At 26.4% G+C, this 17,143-nt stretch overlaps 1 protein-coding gene across 2 annotated transcripts; it reads left to right on the forward strand.

Moving 5' to 3' along the window:
* Positions 1 to 1,692: 1,692 nt before the first annotated feature.
* LOC126904230 (bifunctional heparan sulfate N-deacetylase/N-sulfotransferase) lies at positions 1,693 to 16,204 on the forward strand. Of its 2 annotated transcripts, none has more exons than XM_050683037.1 (15): positions 1,693 to 2,275; positions 8,860 to 9,112; positions 9,201 to 9,596; positions 9,704 to 9,830; positions 10,539 to 10,654; positions 11,386 to 11,571; positions 11,644 to 11,772; positions 12,804 to 12,986; positions 13,057 to 13,277; positions 14,143 to 14,269; positions 14,349 to 14,456; positions 14,488 to 14,534; positions 14,799 to 14,975; positions 15,050 to 15,288; positions 15,650 to 16,204. In XM_050683037.1, exons 1-14 carry the CDS (start codon positions 2,001 to 2,003, stop codon positions 15,276 to 15,278), a joined length of 2,574 nt encoding a protein of 857 aa, XP_050538994.1. In that variant the 5' UTR covers positions 1,693 to 2,000; the 3' UTR covers positions 15,279 to 15,288; positions 15,650 to 16,204. The 2 variants fall into 2 exon arrangements, with proteins under 2 accessions (XP_050538994.1, XP_050538993.1); XM_050683036.1 differs by having other exon boundaries at positions 1,694 to 2,275; positions 14,349 to 14,442; positions 14,474 to 14,534.
* Positions 16,205 to 17,143: the final 939 nt, after the last annotated feature.

The raw sequence follows: 17,143 nt of genomic DNA on the forward strand, positions 1-17,143 counted from the left end.
TATTTACCCTAGAAACACATTTTTGTTGTGGCATTTTTAAGTAAAATTGATTTATCCGTCAAACAATTAAAGCTTGTTTTTAGGGAAGAGACATTAATATTTTATTCGAGATAATAATAGTACGATTAAATATATATATTGTTATGCAAATATTTAACACACCAAGAAGTTTTAATTGATAAAAACAATGTGTATTCACTATGTTGAGCTGCAAAAACATCCAAAAATGNAAACAATGTGTATTCACTATGTTGAGCTGCAAAAACATCCAAAAATGAAGTTTTTATTTGTGTTTACATATCAGTATACTAAAAAACTATTATTTTTATATTCTTACAACAGTAAAACAGTTTTATAATTTCACATAATATAATCAAACATAATAAAGATATATAAACGCTTAAAGGTTTATTTTACATTATAAGTAATTTGTATACATGTCCGAATAAAGAAACTTGGCAAGGTATTTTCCGGCATACAAACATAGTTGAATGTATTATGAAGGTATTGAGAATTTATACGATATTATTTGATATGAAATCTTGAATAAAAATACTTAAGTTATATAACATCCAAAAAATATGTGCGACACGTTTATCTTTAAAAATATCAAAACCTGTCAATAACACCGTTATTGTTATGCGTTTATATATTATTAATATATTAATACACACAATAAAAAATCGGATAATTTCAATAAACATCCCACTAAATTTCTGCTTAATATATAGTGTTACTAAAATATCAGTATAAATAATATGTAGTTTTTTAATTTCGATAACAATGATATTAAAAGGAAGAGACTGCAAACACAAGTGCCTAAATTCACATTTATAAAAATTATTAACTTTAATTTTATTAAAAGTTTTTCGTTTTTTCTTTAATTTAAATATTTTAATTGCGCTTTACAGTAAATAATATCTTTTTTTGTTTAATATTTGATTTCTTATGAGTTTAGAATGTATAAGTTCATATTATTTATGAATAACACTAAAGTTTTATAAAGAGAGAGGTGTTTAATTGGTATTTACTCTTCCCCATCTATACGACCAACTGCTTGACTAAAATATAAAAATAATAGAAAAAAAACATACCACGATAAAATGTAATCTTTAAACCATAATAATGAGGACAGCTGATGTGAGCGTAGTGGATGTGGGAGATCGTGTCAAGTTGAAGTTTAGGATAAGGGTAGCCGACACCAAGTAATTGGGATTATGGCGAGGAAAAAGGAGAAAGGAGAAGAATAATATGATAGGAAAAAATTACAAACTGTTGTTTATCTGATCAGCAGTTTGTGTTATACACATTATTTAAAGATTTGGATGTCAAATAAAAATTCATCATTGATTTGGTTTTATGTTACCAGTGACAGTACCCAACCGGTACTATTGGTGCCACCATGACGGCAAAATTATTTTATGATATTCTATACATTTTTTTATTATGGTAGTTATCAAGAAAAATTTTCTACACAAGTTATCTAAATGAGAGATAAGGATAATATTTTGTCGCTATCGTAATAGATTATTGGTGCTACCGGTATTAGAAATCTTTAAATAATGTCTAAAACACAAACGGTTGATCAGATATAGCGCGAGTACGTTACTGATATTTTAGTAACACTATATATTAAGCAGATATTTAGTGTGATGTTTATTGTAATTATCCAATTTTTTATTGTGTGTAATAATAAACGGTAAAAAATAAACGAATTGAACTAATTATTTATATTTCAGAAATGTCTTTGGGCGGGTCTGGTGAAAATTTCAAACCTTAAATCGTAAAACGTTGGCGTCACCAATCATTTTTTCTCGAAAACAGTCGAAATTTTAAAACGCTCGCTGTGCGATTTCAAATTTTCCGACCTTCAGCAATTATTTTACCGGAGTCTCGTGACCAAGTACTTTCGTTAAAAAAAAAAAAAAAGAAATCTTGAAAATTTGAGCACGCTAAGTTATTTTCCCAGAAAAACATTTATCCTTGTTTTATTATATAATATGATTACATTTGCTATTTTGATAACTTCAGTAAATAATTCACTTGTCGATGAATTGTGTTTCAGCCTGCTGATGCGAAGGGACCGAAAAGTCGTTAGGTTAAAACCTTATGGAATGTGTCCACATTTTCAGTCCAGACCTCCAAATGACCACAGGCCATCACAACAAACTCCGAATCGTCCGAGGACAGACTTGAAACTTCTACTTCTCGTTGAAACTACTTACTCGAGACTCGGCAGAGAACTTGCAGAAACACTTGTTCACAATAGACTGAGGTAATCAATATGTATTATAAATTATTTATTAATCTTTTATATATGATTTTTATGCTGTTTATCTAATTTACTGGGTCGATTATTATTATAATATTTTGCTTTGCTTACTTTTATATCAATCATAAAAATTGTACGACCTATATATAAAATGCGAATGATAAATTCAAATTTTCATTTTGAATTCAATAATGGAATTAATTTTCAAAAAAACTAAATATGTACTTAAAATAAATCAATTATATTGTATCCTCAAATTTAACGATTAATAAAGATATACTATCTTATTTATTTTTATTTATTAATAAAAATGTATTTAACTTTTAAATTGTAACTTTTATTATGAAACCATATTAGAGTCTATTATGTAGTGCGGTTTAGTTAGTACTTGATTAGTAAGTGGACCTCTATAAGCGGACAATACTTAAACCGTTGTATAATTGAGTGTAATATAAACTGTTGGCTAATAAAATATATCTACTGTTCATTAATACCTTATTTCAATTGTAACTGATTTTAATTATTATAATTGTTGTCACTCGCCAAGTTTAGTGTTTTTTTCTTATTATTATCTACTTACAGTAGTTTACACCTCAATACGTTACCTTGTCCTGTTTTAGACGTGTCACAACACTTTACATTTGATGTATGATATTAAAATACTTTATTTTATAAGCTTTTTAAAAGTTTTATAGTATCTAATAATTTAGTGTTTACACTTATTGATTTTAAATCTGTTATTTGTTAACTTTTCCAGTAAAAGTTTTTTAAAAGATTCTTTTTTATTGCAAAGTTATAATGAATCACAAAAATATTACAACTATGTTATTTTATTGATGTAAGTTTGATCTAAACAATTTCTCATCTAACAAATTAACATAAACAAGAAGAAATTATAAAATCTGCTTTATAATATAATATAGAAGTCATTAAGTTTTTTTAATTTCAGAGATATTTCAAACTTTTAATTATTAACTATGGAAATTTCTTAATCTTGCTATCTTGAAATTTATTCTAAAGTTATTTTTCATCATTTGTGAAAACTGTCTTTATAATTATTTTCAGTTTAAAAATATCTACAGAAATAAAACTTGCTTTATTCGATTCTCACTTGGTCTCGTATATTTTAATTAGAAATTATTTTCATAATTAACAATATTTTCTTGTATTATTTCTAAAATGCTAAATTGAAACTTCATTATTAAATAGTTATTACATGATTATAGGGACCATTTAAATAAATATACAAAAAGTATTCATTAATTCGTGTTACACAATGTTCTATTTGTGTAGTTAATTTTTAACTTGATTTTTAAAATGGTCGAACGATACTTTTTTGCTCTTATTTAGAGTAGTAATGTATATGGGTGTTTCTCGTATTCGTTATATTTATTAAATGATTAATTTATTAAAAATGTGTAAGAAAAAAACTCATTTGGAAACTTTAGGTATAATATTTATATAAGGGTATAAGTAATGAGTCTAGCGTTCACTGTGGCAATAAGTCGGCTAATAATTTTCGAAACATCAATCAAAATGTCCCTACCATCGTTTTTGCAAGAAAAGGGAGGGGGTGTGCTTGAATGCGGTCACGCCTGCGAACAACTTTTGCTGGATGAATTAAATTTTGTTATGAAACTGTCAAAGTTTCAACCCTTTTATGTTTTGTTTATAATATGTATGTGCGGTTTTGGAAGAGTTACTACCGGAGCCGTCCATTATCATTTGCCGAACAACCTGAGCAGTACTTTCGTTGTAGTGGTTATTATGTGTGTTTCATCAAATCTAATCTAAACAGTAACATTAGAAACCTTTTCAGAATTAAAATTTTCCGTAATTTATACTTGAAAGCGGTAAGCGCTCGACTGTGTGAATTTAGATTTGTACGATTCGTTTGTACCGCGTTTCCTATTTCAATTTCCATTCCCTTGACTATTTTTAGATTTTACATTTAAAAAAATATCAATTTCATTTTATTTTTATTTTACATGCATAATTTTATTAATTTGCGATTTGTAAAATTCGACAGTGAAACATTCCCTTCCAGCGTTCTACCTTATGTCGATAACATATCGCAAAAGATTTATTTTTATTGCGTTATATTACAAATCTAATAATTCGACAATAAATACCGCGAGAAAGATATTCTGAAATGTTATTGAAGAGCGACCCGTGACGTGTATTATAGATTTATAGTTTCGTTTTCGATATTTTATTTTTTAGATCGCATTAAATTTAAATAAATAACAGATGGAAAAAATGTCAATGGAAATATATTTTATGCTTGCTCTTATTTGATTAGTTTTTTTTTTTTTGAGGGGATAATGTACAATAAATCCTTTCGATAAATTTACATTGCTGATTTATTCGAGTCGCGCACTACGAGGATTATTATGCGTTTTTGATCAATCGGAAAGGCCAAAAGTTTGTTTACCACTAGTCCAAAAAAAAATCCGATTTGCCTTTCGGTATTTGAAATAATTTTCTGAAAAATAAATCTATCAAAAAATATTTAGAAGCGCGTCCTTGCCTTATGACTCGTGTCGTCGGAGTCGGGTCAGTGTTTTATTTCAGTCATAGAAAATACCCCCTGCAAATAACGTTCTCTATAAAAGCCTGTTGGCCGTAAAACGCTCAACATAATATAGTTTGAATATGGTTTACATAGATTTCATATAAACCGTTTCACCGAACAGGATTTTTCACTTGTTTTCTACTGGCTATGTATATTCAATAATATATACTGTTGAAAAATTAATAATATAATATTTTGGTAAGTTGTTTTAACTCGCCATTATGACACGAGTTTTTGAAAATATATTTTTCATTTGATTCTCGTTTGCATTTTTCTTAATAACTTTGTCAATTACCAAAATTGTTCCTATTAAATGTAGAAACATTTTTCTTTAAACGATATTTACAATTCTCGCCTTGTATTCTGTTAAGTACCAACTTTCTGACATAAAATGCATCTATCTAGAAGCTGGGCATGGACAAGACTATTTATGTACTTATTGACTTGACTTAAGTACTACAATTTTATTGCACGATTTCCATGAGAATACGTAATATAAATTTAATCTGTTCATCTGTAAAAATAGAATCTGTTTATGTACTCTGTTGTATGAGGTACAATGTTATCAAATGAATACCTAAGAAATATTTCTTTACGTTTTTATTTTTACAACAAAGGTTACTACTTCTTCCCACATCAAGTTACTTGAAAATTTTATTGAAAGACGTTTTGTGTAAATATACACCTACTAACGTTTATTATTGCCGAATCGGGATATTTTTTATTTGTTTTTCGAAAAGCATTTTTATTAACGACATTGTTTAGATTTTTTACGACAAACGTACTACTAAATTTTAAAATAGAATTGTTTTTATGTTAACACAAACTCTTAAGGTGACAACGAATCTTGAAGTTTACTCTCACTCTTCTGCATTTTATTAACGGGTAATATTAATTCTCCCGTAACTATTCAATAAATTTTTTTTTTTATTTATCTCATGGTATGAGAAATTGCTTGTGTCACCTTAAACTTATATTATCTTTGTTGATTATATAAAATTATTTCTTCAGATATGAAGAACAAATTATTATTTATTAATTGTCAAAATTTACCTAAAATATAATTGGTTCCTAGTATGTGTCATTAAAAAAGTAAAACTATTAAAGAACTCATAAGACACACATTAACTATTTTTAAACGTTTGTGTATTTTTTAATTAACTACATCCGGTTACTAATTTATTTAAATGAAAAATTCTTGGAATTGTTCATGCATAAAACGCACTTGTTCAGGGCTTAGTTGTAATTTAAGTGTCGGCCTAATGTTTATTGTGAATGGATAAAATCAGTGACCACATTGTTTTTTAAACTAGTTTTTTTATTATTTTTCTAAAGCAAAATATGGACGTAAAAATAAATTAACAGCAAAAAATCGTAAAATTCTAGTTAGTAAACCTCGACATAATACTTTGCAAATTTCGTTGAAAATTATTTTCAATATTTTGGTTAAAAATTAAAAAATACTTTTTGATATAATACAGTAATAAAATATACTAAACGTTAATATAAAATAATCTCTTGTTTTATGTGACCATTTACGTGATGCTTGACATTGTACTTGCGACTTAAGTAGCATTTATATTTTCGAAAAGAATAATTTTATAAAAATTTAACTATTGTTTATCATGAACATAATAGCAGTGACAATTTATTTGTAATTAAACGAGCTAAATATTTGCAATGCACTTAGGTTTTTGATACCATTTGCTTATAAGGTAAATCGTACCAATCCGGTTTATCTGTAGCTAAAAATGTGCCATTTTTATTTTTATTTGTAGTTACTCGTGTCTTCGAGAAACTATAAAACTGCCGAAACGTGCGTACTGGTCGTCGTCCCTTTGTGTGGTTGTTATGGATTTACTCTTTTTTACTTAACAAATCTACTAATAAACCTTAAATACCAGTAGGTATTCCAAGAAACTTCCGAAAAAAATCTGTTTAACTATTATGTATACTGCCATAAGCATTTATTTTTGTGTTACGATTTTTAATAAACCCGTTTACTAAACGGAATTCGATAGTTATGTTCTTTCTGTATGACAGTGTGTTTTATTATTTCAATTTTATATTTTATATTTTTATTGCCAACATAAGCAAATCTTTAACCGTAGGGGTTTCATTCATTTATTTTATAACAGTTTTTGTCTTAAATTGTTTAAATCTTAAAATCTTAAGCTACTTTATTGATTTCAAGTCGACTGGAAATATAATACATACATTAATCGACAGACAAATTAAAAAATAATTTACTAACAATTTTAAGAAACCGAAATTGTTTTGTGACTTGCTAAAACAAATTTTTCGTGTATTTTTCAGTAAGAATTAAAAGTGCGTTTGTACAATAGGTACGTGTATTTTATGGTAGTTATTAATTTTAAAAGGTATTTCATGTATAAAATAAACACATTTTATGAATAGCTATCGAAATTTTGTGTTCGAAAAATAATGAACTCTCAATGATTTTACGCTGGACAGATGAGTTAAATTTTTAGTAATGATTTGTGGAATTGAATTGCACTTTATGTTCTTTTAGTTTTTGTATTATTCTGATATAGATAATAGGAGTAAACGTGCTATATTCGAGAGTGGTAAGTTAGGTTATGAATTTAACACATTTCCTAATGTTAAATTATCTTTCATTTCAAGAACGTGAGATTTTTCTGAAACTGAGTGTTTTAGAAAAACGTGACGGCTCGCGAAATAGCCGTTTTAATCATTTGTCTATTTAATACTTTTAAACTGGACAAAAATCTTCCTACCTATTCTGAAAATTCGTGATTTTTATGAGAACCGCATGTCTTTAGATGTATTTAAAAGGGTTTCATATCTAGTGATAACATATGATAACAACTTTTTGTTATTCAATTGTTGTTGTTTATATAATTAAGTATTTTTAATTAATATTTTTGAATATAAAATAATATTATTCGTAAGCGCCAATAATTTTCACCATCCTGTTTTTTATTTAGAAATAAAATAGTATAACTACGTATTTTAATTTACAAATTAAACTAGATTCAGTTAATGAGAATGATATAAATGGTTAATATCAGCCAAATATGATGAATTAAAATTATTGCATCTCGGAAGTGTTAAATAGTGGCTTCTATTTAAAAATCATTTGTTATAATGTATATGTTGTATGTTTTGTAGTAAATCAATAATAAAATATGTCGTCTATTGGTATTAATTTTAATTGTTATTAATAATAGCAGTTTTATTTAGTTTCAAATTTTGCAATTTATAAAGTACTTGATCAGAGACTGCTCATTTATTCATAAAAAGTGGTTTAAAGATATACTTTAGTTTTCAGTGTAAAAAATGTCAGGAACATCCTATTATAAAATCTGCTCCAACATGAAAGTGACATATCATATATTTTTCCTGGTATCTCTTCAGTAATTACTACCTCATTAAAAAATAAAAATAAAATATAGACAACAAAGTGCATCTTGTAACTTGTATTATTCGTGGACTGTTTTGGATTTTTTATCTTATAAAAGCCTCATAGATTCTCTGTTATTTAATTATACACTGAAAAAAAATGTCTCGATCATGATTAACAAAAGTGTAAAGTTTTATGACTAATTATAGTTTATGGATATTATTCATAGATAATGATAAACAGTAAAAACAACATTTATTCTGTTCAAGTAACCAATTTGCTAAGAAATAAAAAAAATTGTTGTAAAATTTTATTCATCTCTAAAGGTTTTTAAGTCATCAATTTCCGAGCTCTAATCATTTTATATTATTATTTACGTTGTTTCAATATACATGAGCATGTGTGATTTTGTCGTAGTTTAATGTACATTTTTATTTTGTTACACCTTTTAATTTATATGTTAAAATAAAGTAATAATTGATATTCTAAGAAATTTAGATTATTACTTACCTACTTAGAACATTTGATTAAATTACCGGTTGCTTAACTTAATATTCCAATCATCTAAATATAAGGTAAATTCTTTTCTAAAATTATAATTATTCAATTTAATTTTTTGTTTTGCAGGTATAAAATGGAAATAGCCGGAAAGTCGTTACCGGCTCTTACTTACTTAGATAAAGGTCGTTATTCCGTTATCGTTTTTGAAAACTACTATAAGTACTTAAATATGGACAAATGGAATAGAGAGCTATTAGATAAATACTGCAGGGAATACGGGGTTGGTATAATAGGGTTTTTCCCGCCGACAGAACGTCGAGCGGTCGGCGTACAAGTTAGAGGGTTTCCATTATACACGCACACGAAACTCTCACTGAGAGTGAGTATATTGTTACTAGTATATTATCTTTGTTTACTTTTCAAAAAATCTCACCAACTCCAACGATTTTAATGAACTTTAAATATAGGACGCCATGTTGAATTCAGCGTCGCCAGTACTAAGAATTTCCAGAGCAGGTGGTGTATATCAAGGGCCTTTACCCGGCGATGATTGGACCGTTTTTGGTGCCAACGATACAACTTACGAACCTGTTGCATGGGGTAGCAATGACTCGTTCAGTTCGCAGAGCGAATACATTCCTCTGGCTACTGTCATACAAGACCACGGTATGTACGACGGAATATCCAGGGTATTATTTGGTTCAGGATTGAGGTTCTGGCTGCATCGGTTGCTTTTGTTAGATTCGTTATCGTACTTAAGCAAGGGACTGTTGAGCATATCGCTTGAGCGCCAAGTACTGGTCGATATTGATGATATATTTGTCGGCGAAACTGGTATTAGAATGTGGAAAGAAGATGTGCACGTGAGTGTGTTTAAGTTCAATAAAGATTGTAATACAATAATATAACTGTCCATAGGCAATTATGTTATTGATACAAAATCTATATCAATTTAAATGTTTTTGCGTAGGATTTAATCCAGACACAAGAGCGAATAAGTAAATTAGTACCAGGGTTTAAATTTAATTTAGGATTTTCTGGCAAATACTTTCATAAAGGAACGTGGGAAGAAAACGAAGGCGACGACACGATTTTGGGTAAATTAAAAAAATATTTAACTAAATAATGTATTAGAACTTAGGGAGCCATAGGCGAACGAAGATTTTTTTGTTTGGGTGTGTTACTAAAGTAAAAGGAGCCCTTAAGGTGGTGTCGTATTGTTTTTCTTATTAATATAGGTCTTGAGTGGATAACTAATTGTTATTCTATGCGTATAATAAATTATACGCATAGTTTTATAAAAATATTTTAGGAAAGACGACAATTAAACTAAGTACTTGATAATTTTCTTGGAAAAAATTCAATAGTTGATGGTTAGTATGGGTTTAAAATATCATATATAAGAATATGGATCCTTTATTTTTTTTTTTAATTACATGGGCCGACGTTTGATATAATAAAATAAAAAAATATAAAATTTTAACCAACTTCAAAAAGCTGTAGAAATGTAACATCTGAATTTAAAAAAAGTATATGATATCAACATTTTTCTCTAAATTTAATCTTTAAGCTCTCTGTCTTGAAAATTCTAAAAAATTGTAAAATAAAAATTTAATGAGTATATATTTACATCATTTTACATGATTGAAAAATATGTTTAATGATAATTTTAAAATGTAGTTCAAGTTTATAAAAATTGCATACTATTAAGTACATTATAAGTTATTAAAATTGTTCCACTCTGTTTATAAATAAATATTTTTTCGAAATGTATGCATTAATTTATGTTTATGTTTATTCATTAGAACATGTTGACAAGTTCAATTGGTTCTGCCATATGTGGAATCACATGCAACCACATTTATACAATAATGAGACTCAATTAGAATATGAAATGACATTAAATAAATTGTTTGCTGAAGTAAGACAATATTATTATTATTTTATATATTTTCATAAGATAAAATAATTTAAATCTTCTTCTTTTTCCTCGCCTTAATCCCAACTACTTGGGGTCGGCCACCCTTTTCCTATACTTTCGCTTGACACAATCTCCCACATCCTCTACGCTCACATCAGATGTCCTCATATCGCATTCAATAACATCTCTCCATCTCTTTTTTTGGTCTTCCTCTACCTCTTCTTCCTTCAACATTCAATTCTATAACTGTTTTTGTAGCATCCGATTCCTTTTTCCTCATGATATGACCAAACCATCTAAATCTGTTTTCTCTCATCTTATATACGATTGACGTTTTACCTTTACTCCCTCTTATATGTTTGTTCCTTATCCTCTCATCTCTACTACACTTATTCTCTACTCTTCTTTCTTGTCAATCGCCCAACACTCTGAACCAAACATCATATCTGGTCTCACTACAGTCTTATAAAATTTACCTTTTAGCCTTATTGGAATTCTTTTATCGCATAACACACCAGACACTTCTCTCCACTTTAACCATCCACACTTATTCCTGTGCCTTACATCCTAGTCAATACCAACACTCTTTTACACAACTGATCCTAAATACTTAAAACTTTCCATCTATCTTATCACGTCCTCCCCTATTGTCACTGAATATTTTATCTGAAGATTAATTAATCAAAATAATTAAATAATTATTAATTTTTGTATATTACATAATATTATAGGCCAACAATATTCCAACTAATTCCAGTTATTCAGTAGCACCCCATCATTCTGGTGTATATCCTGTTCATGAACTTCTGTATACCGTTTGGAAAAAAGTATGGAATATCAAAGTGACATCAACTGAAGAATATCCTCATTTAAGGCCTGCTAGGTTAAGAAGAGGATTTATTCATCGAGGAATAAAAGTAATTACAAAGTTTTAATTTAATTTAATTATTTTATTAAAAAGTCATATAAATCTTTTTTTACCTTTTTAGGTACTTCCTAGACAAACTTGTGGTTTATTTACGCACACAATATATGTTGATCGTTATCCTGGTGGCCGAAAAAAATTAGATGAATCAATTATGGGAGGAGAACTATTTCAAACTATTGTTTATAACCCTGTAAGTATAAAATATGTTTTCATACTAATAAAATTTAAAAGATATACATTGTTGGCTCCACAAGGAAACTTATTAATGATTATTTTTGTACTTTATTTTTTGTAATTTTATGTANTACATTGTTGGCTCCACAAGGAAACTCATTAATGATTATTTTTGTACTTTATTTTTTGTAATTTAATATTGTGATTTTATATAAATTATACATGAATTTTTTATCAAATCTGTATTAAAGTTAAAATTACTATTTTTTACATCTTCTTAATAATTTAATAATTATATGATAATACATCGAATGGTAGTAATTATGAATTAAAAATAAATAAATTATAAAAATTACAATTGATGAGTTTCTGCATAAAACTAACAATATTGCTGTAGTAGAAGTAATTCCACTCGCTAATCGTAAATTTTAAGGAGTACAAAAATGAGATTATGGTTTATTTTATAATTGGTTATTAAAGATCAATAAGTCAATATAACATTCTTTAAGTCACATTTAAAACTTAAAGTTATAAAATTATTTTTACCTTATATTAAAGTTTTTTGCACATTTTAATATGTACAACTTTTAAAGAGCACTAAATAGTATTATATAGTATTTTTTATTAATATGATAGAAATAATTTTAATTCATTATTGTTGGTTCGTTTTTGTTCAGATATGAACTTATTCTTAAAAACTAATAATTTGAAATTTTATCATTTTTGGAATATATACAAATATAATTTATGTCATTTAGTTTTATAAGGTAAAAATTAATAAAATGATTTAATTAATTTTCATATTTCAATTAATAATTTCAATAACTACACAAAAGTTATTATAGATCACTAAAATATACATTGAAGAATTGTTATGTAGTTCTTAAAATGATTTTAACCCTAGTGACAATTAATATTAACTCTATTCATTAAACTTTTTCCTTTCATTCTATGAATATAATGCAACACTTTATGAGGAGATTGGGTTGGATATTATTGATTTATTGTGTTTTAAAATTAGGAATAACATTATTAATATTTTTTTAGATTAATGTTTTTATGAGTCATATGTCAAATTATGGAAGTGATCGATTAGCCTTGTACACATTTGAATCAGTGTTTCAATTTATCAGGTGTTGGACTAATCTTAAGCTGCAATCATCTGGACCACTTCAACTAGCTGAAAAGTATTTTAAAATGTATCCTGAGGAAGTTGATCCAGTATGGGGTGTAAGAACTATTTAATATTTCATTGTTTATTAATATATTTTTCAAATAATTGTATAATTTTCATGTCTAGAACCCTTGCTTAGATCAAAGGCACCTTAAAATCTGGTCATACAAAAAGTCTTGCCAGCGTCTACCAAAATTTCTTGTAATAGGACCTCAAAAGACTGGTACTACAGCTCTGTATACTTTTTTATCAATGCACCCTAACATATCTGCTAATACACCAAGCAAAGAAACTTTTGAAGAAATTCAATTTTTTAATGGTCGAAATTATTATAAAGGATTAGATTGGTAATTAAGTTATTTGTTTTACCAAAAACATTTTTAATCTTGCTTTTTATTGTAATGTTACATCTTTGTAAATCAATTATTATCTCAGTTATTTTGTTATCTTCTCATGCATCTTATTTAAATTTACAATTTTTTTAAAAATCTAATATAAAAGTGATAATAAAATCTATTACATTTTCGTAAGAATAGTGATAGATATTGAGGTTATCTATATGATAGATATCTAACTTAATTAGTAACATTGTACACTTTTATGCATAGATACTAGTGTTTAATTCTGTTGAGATGGGCTATGTAAATTTGTGGTCCTCCCCAGCACAAGTTTTTAATAAAGAGCATTAAAATAAATAAAAATATAAAAAAAACTAAACCATTTAAAATAAAAAAAATGATTGTTGTCAACGTCACAATAATATGTTACTTTCAATGTATTTGTATACAAAAATAAAACAACAGAACAATAATTTGATTCTTATAACTTAAAAGTGAGTTTTTTTTTTTTTTTTGGTGTCTTCATTAGATCTTAAATTATACTAAGGAGTATAACATTAATGTGTTATAAAATTTATTAATAGTCTCCTAGAGTTAAAAAAATCTATATGATAACTACTAGTCATAAACTTAGTTCATCCATAATATAAATTTACTATTCAAATAATCACACACATAAATAAATAATTAGTATAAAAGTATAACCTATAAATTAAAGTAAGGACCACGTCAATTGAAATAAACAATATAACTAATGGAAATCTTATTTATTATTAATTAAACACCTTATAAGAAAAATGTAATTTAATTTTGGAATGAAAAATATACTAAATTGCATACCTGGCAATTATTTTATGAACTATTTTAAATTTAGGTATATGGAATTTTTTAAGTCAAATGATACAATTGAAAATAAAATTGTTTTTGAAAAATCTGCAACCTATTTTGACTCCGATATTGTACCCAAACGAGTACAAGCACTATTGCCAAATGTAAAATTAGTAAGTTTACATAACAATCTATCGAATGTTTATTGTTTTATTGTCAGTTATTATTAATAGTAAAATATGAAATTTTCAGATCACTATATTAGTATCTCCAGCTAAAAGAGCATATAGTTGGTATCAACATGCAAAGGCTCATGGTGATCCAACAACTCTCAAATATTCTTTTCATGAAATCATAACAGCTAATGAAACAGTTGNATGAAATCATAACGGCTAATGAAACAGTTGCTCCAAAATCTCTTAGAGATCTTCGAAATAGGTGTGTGGAATATTTTTATTTAACTATAGTTGATTTTATTAATCTTTATATTTTAACTAGTTCTTAAGTTATTCTTAGAGTTATTTTTTGTTACAAAAAAATTTGCTACATATATATATATTTTGTTGCTATATTAATTAACAAACAAATTTATGGTTTGTTGATGAGTAAACATTTACATTTTTATGATGATACATTAAGTTAAATTAATTTATGCATTACTTTTATGTTAAATAAGTGTAATAAAAAATTATTATTTTACAGATGTTTAAACCCAGGAAAGTATGCATTACACATTGAGCGTTGGCTTGATTTCTTTCATCACAACAATTTACATATAATTGATGGTGAACAACTCAAATCAAATCCTGTAGATATTTTAGAACAATTACAAAAATTTCTTAAGGTGTCACCTATGTTTGACTATTCTTCACACATCAGGTATTTGATATTAATTAATTTTTTTTATAAATCAAGTAATTATATTTTGGTTATTTATTAATATTACATTTCAGGTATGATGTAAAAAAACATTTTTTTTGTAAAGTGTTGGACCAAGGTGGAAATAAATGTTTGGGTAAAGGAAAAGGTCGACAATATCCTCCAATGGATGCTAATTCGTACAAGTATCTTAGAGAATATTATATGCCATATAATACTGCTCTTGTGAAACTCCTACGTAAATTAGAACATAAAACTATTCCACAATGGCTTAAAGAAGACTTAAGTTATTCATCAACCTGACATTTGCTTCGTGAGTCCCTCAAAACAATATTTTTGAATTAATTAACTTGTTTGAAATCGTACAGTATTATTTATTAATTATTATACATAAAAAGTAATAAATAATGTTATATGGTTTTTTTTTATAAATAGTAATTTTTTACTGATAAAAATAATATTTTCATGTTGTTTAATCACTAAATAAATATTACATTAGTTTGAGTGTATGTTAAAAACTAAAATGACTTAACTTTTTTTCAATTTTTTAGTAAAATGTAGTTCATGATTTAAAATAATCTTTTTTCAAGGATAACATTTTTGCGAATTAAAAAATTTATTTTCTGTTAAATAAATTTAATGAATATTTTCTGTAAAGTTTTTTCTTATTACAGGTGGTAGAAAGAAGAAATACCAGCGATTACTGGCAGATACTTATTCTACCACGAATAACTAACTTATCAAGACTATGTTATATATTGACTTACTATGCCATATTAATTTAAGTATTATTATAAATTCTATAACCATGAAAATTTATGGTACACACATTTGTATGTCATATCTTACCGTTTTGTTTTTAAACCATGTTGATAATTTAAAAGAAAAACATAGATTTTTTCTGTTGTAAATATATACACATGTATATAAATTTATATATATAATTATATAGATTTATAAGTAATACTTTGTAGACCGTCCAAGTGAGTAATTGTTGAATAATGTTGATTTAAAATTTTAAATAATATTCCTATGTCAATTCTTTATTTAGAATATCTAAAAATATAGACAATTTTTTACTACAGTTTTGATTTATATATTTTTAACTTCTAAATTGAATTCTTTAAAATAACATTAATATAAATCATCTGTTTTCTGAGACTACAGTATGTAATATCCAATATTTTGTTGTGTTAATTTAAATATATTAAAATATTATTTTGAATACATTTTTTATAGTATCATTGATTTAAATGACCTATAAAACAAGTAAAATCATATAAATTAAATAAAATAAAATCTCATTCTATAGTGAATTAACAATATTTAAATAACTTTTCTTCATCAATAGAAAATTGTTTTAATAAACTAAGGCTTGAAACAGAAATATTTTTTTTCAATTTTTATTAGCTCATTAATACGGAAGTGTCTGTAGATGTGATGATGGGCTTATTTTCAATTTGTATGATATTTTTAGAGTTCAATTTTTTAACAGATTTAGTTTTGTTATTCAGTATTAAAATGTTCGTGTAAGGTGTTGTAATATTATTTTCTGGCAATATTTTAGACGGTGTGATCGAAAGATTATTTTTCGACGATGTATTTTCCAAGTTTAATGAATTATCTATTATTGTGATTTTCTCTATAGAAGTTTTAAAAGGCTCTTTTTCAGTTTCAATAATCGAAGTTGGCGTAAATCTATCTTCTCTAAGCGGTTCTTTTAAAATTGAATTATTTGAAATAATAGGTAACTCCAAATTAATAGGGTGTGTAGTCGAAATCCGGCAAGTATTCACAATAGTTTCTACTTTTTCAGTTAAAGCCTTTTTCTTCTTAGAAAGTTTCATCTCCAAAAAAGTCTGCAATGACACAGTTGCCAGTGCAATAAACATAACATCTCTGATTACTTGAATCGGAATTATGAAATATATGACCAACGTCGTTATCACGAAAAACAAATCCGAATTCATTTTTTTTTTATAAATGTATGTTATTGAATTAAATTATTTATGAAATTTTTAAGTTATACTTAGAGAAAATATAAGATTTATAGAATTTTAAATATATATGCGTATTAATTGATCACGGAAAAAAATTTAAGCATAAGATCACCATACGGTGTCGATTTAAACATTATTTATTCTATTTAAGCAAAAAAAAAGTGTTGT

The sequence above is a fragment of the Daktulosphaira vitifoliae genome, unplaced genomic scaffold (assembly GCF_025091365.1).
Source record: "Daktulosphaira vitifoliae isolate Bord-2020 unplaced genomic scaffold, ASM2509136v1 Scaffold_4, whole genome shotgun sequence".
Taxonomy (NCBI): Eukaryota; Metazoa; Arthropoda; class Insecta; order Hemiptera; family Phylloxeridae; genus Daktulosphaira; species Daktulosphaira vitifoliae.